Source organism: Benincasa hispida, chromosome 8 (genome assembly GCF_009727055.1).
Source record: "Benincasa hispida cultivar B227 chromosome 8, ASM972705v1, whole genome shotgun sequence".
Classification (NCBI taxonomy): Eukaryota; Viridiplantae; Streptophyta; class Magnoliopsida; order Cucurbitales; family Cucurbitaceae; genus Benincasa; species Benincasa hispida.
The window spans coordinates 55,251,530-55,255,472 of record NC_052356.1 but is presented as its reverse complement, the minus strand read 5'-3'; the positions used below and the strand labels follow the sequence as shown (position 1 = coordinate 55,255,472).

The 3,943-nt window shown below is 34.4% G+C and overlaps 1 protein-coding gene across 2 annotated transcripts; it reads left to right on the top strand.

The window, feature by feature from the left end:
- Positions 1–588: 588 nt before the first annotated feature.
- LOC120082544 (protein GID8 homolog) lies at positions 589–3,719 on the top strand. 2 transcript variants are annotated; one of them, XM_039037755.1, is made up of 7 exons: positions 589–735; positions 1,009–1,124; positions 1,355–1,514; positions 1,626–1,732; positions 2,530–2,661; positions 2,848–3,004; positions 3,364–3,719. In XM_039037755.1, the coding sequence occupies exons 2-7, from the start codon at positions 1,074–1,076 to the stop codon at positions 3,483–3,485; spliced, it is 729 nt and encodes a 242-aa protein (XP_038893683.1). In that variant the 5' UTR covers positions 589–735; positions 1,009–1,073; the 3' UTR covers positions 3,486–3,719. The 2 variants fall into 2 exon arrangements, with proteins under 2 accessions (XP_038893683.1, XP_038893684.1); XM_039037756.1 differs by having other exon boundaries at positions 638–786.
- Positions 3,720–3,943: the final 224 nt, after the last annotated feature.

Genomic DNA, 3,943 nt, shown 5'->3' with positions numbered 1-3,943 from the left:
TAATTACGGTAGTTTAATTAATCAATGAACATTATGACTAAGGACCTAAACTAGTATTTAGTAAAAGTAAATGTTAGAAATGTAAATCTTGAAATTTAAGGACAAATGGAGACAACTTCAAAACTCAAGAGTAGAAATGTAAAATCTTGAAACTTAGGAATCAAATGGAAATTGAACTCAATATTCAAGGAGTAAGAGTGTACAACTGTGAAACCTAGGTATTAAATGGAAAGTAGACCAAAACTTAGTATCAAAAAGTAATTTTTCCTAAAATAAAATAACAAAAAAGAAATCTAGATACGCGAATAAGGTTTTTTTAATGCAATTGGGGGTAGGGAGATTTGAACCACAGTCCTCGTAGTTATTAATTTACTCTCATGTGTCAATTGAGTTATGTTTGTTTAGACCTCTCACTATTCTGATTTGATGTGTCCTTAATTTGTCTAGTTTTCTATCCTTATGTTGTATTTAAAAAATAATAATAAAATAAGGAAACTAAAATCAATTGGGCCTGGTTGAGTTGAGCGGCCCAGAGACTTCAAACTTAGAAAAGGACCCGAATAAGACTCGTTAAGCCCAAAACCCGGATCCATTAACTCGAAGAATTTCATTTCAACTCCCGACTGCCAGCGATGAGGGATCGCCGGAACGCCATTTATTACTTCGATACAAAGAATTGCAATCCACTCCGAGCAGCAAAGAATCTTGATTCATAGGATACCTTATCCTTCGAAGGTATAATTTCTCGGTGATTTTTCTGGAAAATATGAGTTTGTCCGATTTGTTGTAAGTTTCCCACTGGTCTTTATCTTTCGGCTCTCTAAATTTAGTAGAATTAGTCTCTAATTCATTAACCAGATTTGTTCTCTGTCTTTCTACTTTTGTTGTTAGTCCGAAATTGGGAGCTTCAGATGTAGTATTTAAAGTAACCTTTAAATTTTCTCTTTATCTTCTGTTTATGATATTATCGGATTATGATCACACTTTTCTTTTGTTTTTTAATCTCAGATTTCTTCTAGGTGAGTTTGCGGATTTGTTAGTGTATAGTCGATGGGTTTGAAGGCGGTGTACTGATGTCATTGTTCTGGATTGTGATTCGTCAATTTGCAGAGAACGAAGCGATGGTATATGACTTCAAATTCATATAGTTCACATTCTTGATTGCGTTCTTGATTGCATAATCAAACAACAGCCTTACTGATTCTAGTTTAGTCATTAGTGTTCTTTTAAGAAAGAGAATTTTAAGTTCACCACTGAAAATAGCTTTGAGTATTAGAGTTAAGAGGTTTTTCCGTCAAGATTCTTTCTGCAAAATTGGTCTATAGTTTCCTATAATATGCTTCTACTTACGCAGGCCACATCAAAGAAAGTCATTACAAGGGAAGAGTGGGAGAAGAAGCTTAATGACGTAAAGATTAGGAAAGAAGACATGAATAAGTTGGTAATGAATTTCCTCGTCACTGAAGGTTATGTTGATGCAGCTGAGAAATTCCGGATGGAATCTGGAGCTGAGCGTATCCATTAGTTAATTTAGTTCTTAAGGTTTTAATTCCACACCCCCTATTTTCGTTTATGTGGTGTTCTATATATTTTTCCATTATTTGCTTCTCCTTATGGATATATAGCAGAAATAGATCTTGCAACCATAACAGATAGAATGGCCGTTAAGAAGGCAGTACAATGCGGCAATGTTGAGGATGCAATTGAGAAAGTGAATGATTTAAATCCTGAGGTTTGATTCTTGAATTAAAAACTTCATCTGGTACTTGGATTATATGAGTTTCAAGATCTTAAGAAATAATTGTGTTGGAAAGTTATATTTTGAACCTTTAATTATTATGTTCTCTTCGAGCACTTGCTGTGATCATGAAAATGTGAAACCAAATGTTTATTCATTAAACTGCTGTTGGCTTTCCATGATCAATATCTTCTTGAATTGTAAGAAGATTATACACTTGGAATTTTGAGTGCTGACGACATGTTATAGACCAACTTAGATCCTTTTAAGAGGTTATGTTATAGACCAGCTACCAATCAAAGTTCTTCACATAATTACTACCTTGCGTGCCTTTGGAATTTTCATATTCATTGAACTAAAATATGGTGTGTACTTGAGATCTTAGACAGTTAGCCATTTCCTTTAGCAACACATGGTATTTTGCTTGATGAGTGCACAAATTTGATTGGTCCATTTGGGAATGGTCAATGGAGCTTTTTCTTTTCCCTCCTTTCGGAGGATCTGATTCCACTCCAGTTTTGATTTGAGCTTAAGTGATCTATTGACTCTTATAAATATGTATAGAATGGGAAGTTGGATTCCCAATCATCTTACTGAAGAATTGTTTATCTTTTATAGAAGAGAAAATATAGTATACATGACACAACTGAATAAATGTCATTCATTGCAATCATGCCAGCTTTCTGATTAAGTTTCATATAGTAACTGGAAAATAGTTGGAATTTGTTTGATGTTCTCTCTCCAGTTGTAGTTATGTTATCTAAGCATTTAAAACGTACTCTCTCTTGCAGATATTGGATACAAATCCCCAATTGTTTTTCCATCTTCAACAGCAAAGGTTGATAGAACTAATTCGTAATGGAAAAGTAGAAGAAGCTCTTGAATTTGCTCAGGAGGAGCTTGCACCAAGGGGAGAAGAAAATGTACTTTACGTGGCTCTCTCTTTCCGCCTGTCTATCATCATATTGTTAGCTTATGGTAGATCATTAAATTGATTATGATTCTAAGTAGTTCTACTTGTTGACGTTGAAATGTCATATGAACCCTTAAACTATGAATTCCCCTTCCCCTTCACCTGCTCTCCAAACTAACCCTTGTACTCCTATCAGGAAAGCTTCTTGGAAGAGTTGGAGAGAACAGTTGCTTTACTTGCTTTTGAAGATGTTTCCAACTGTCCCGTGCGAGACCTTCTGGACATCTCTCAGCGCTTGAAGACAGCAAGTGAAGTTAATGCAGCCATCTTAACAAGTCAGAGTCATGAAAAAGGTTAAGATCTTTGCCACCTTTTGCATTGAAGTAGTCTCTTTCCTCGAGAAATGCTGTTATATGTCTGCCACGTCCAAAGACACCATGGCAATGAAAGTTGGACTGTTGGTTAATATTTTATCTAGAACAGAGTGCATAATTCTTTAGGGAAATCTAGTGGTTTTGATCTCACTCCTAGGAGAAACAAGACAATATTTTGGAGTAAGCAGGTGCATCAAGGTAGATTAAAAGAAGTCAAGAACAGTTATTCAATTTTAACCATATATTTCTGACCTGCAACCTGATTTAGTATAGTAATGGTTAACGAATTATGATTTTGTGTCATTTAATAACATTTATCATTTTGCGTCGTTTTACAGATCCAAAACTGCCAAGCTTGTTGAAGATGTTAATGTGGGCACAGGACCAACTTGATGAGAAAGCCGCTTATCCTCGAATAAATGATTTATCCACGGCTATGCTTGAAGATCCTCCTGTTTGAGATGTGTCGATCGTACAAAAAATGGCTCCGCGTATTTGATTGATGCCTCGTGGAAGGCAAAAAAAAAAAGTGTAGGTTCTGCCTAGAAATGATCATTTGTAGTTTCCTTGGTTACTTTACTGGCTGTGAAATGGAATGGCGGTTGTATACAAGAGATTGTCAAACTTTTTTACTCTTCCAAATGTTTGAATTGTGTGAGATATTTGCATACTTTTAGTTTGATATATTCTTTCCCTCCCAGCTTTCTCGCCTTAATTAGGATAAATGAGTATTTTTATGTGGGAATTAAAACTTCATAAATAATCCCTATTGTTTGATAAAAATAGTCTTTACAGTAGAGATTATTTATGAAAATTTTATCAAGATAATTTTATCAAACTATAAACACTAAATTTTAATTATGAGTTATAGAAATTAATATTCTAACTTTCTTCAAATTACCTGAGTAATTTTCAAAT

Bases quoted from the DNA above. Each gene is read 5' to 3' on its own strand.
- LOC120082544 (XM_039037755.1), top strand. From the start codon at position 1,074: ATGTCATTGTTCTGGATTGTGATTCGTCAATTTGCAGAGAACGAAGCG. The intron at 1,733-2,529 runs GTTTGATTCTTG...TCTCTCTTGCAG, and splicing joins TGAATGATTTAAATCCTGAG to ATATTGGATACAAATCCCCA. The intron at 2,662-2,847 runs GTACTTTACGTG...TACTCCTATCAG, and splicing joins CACCAAGGGGAGAAGAAAAT to GAAAGCTTCTTGGAAGAGTT.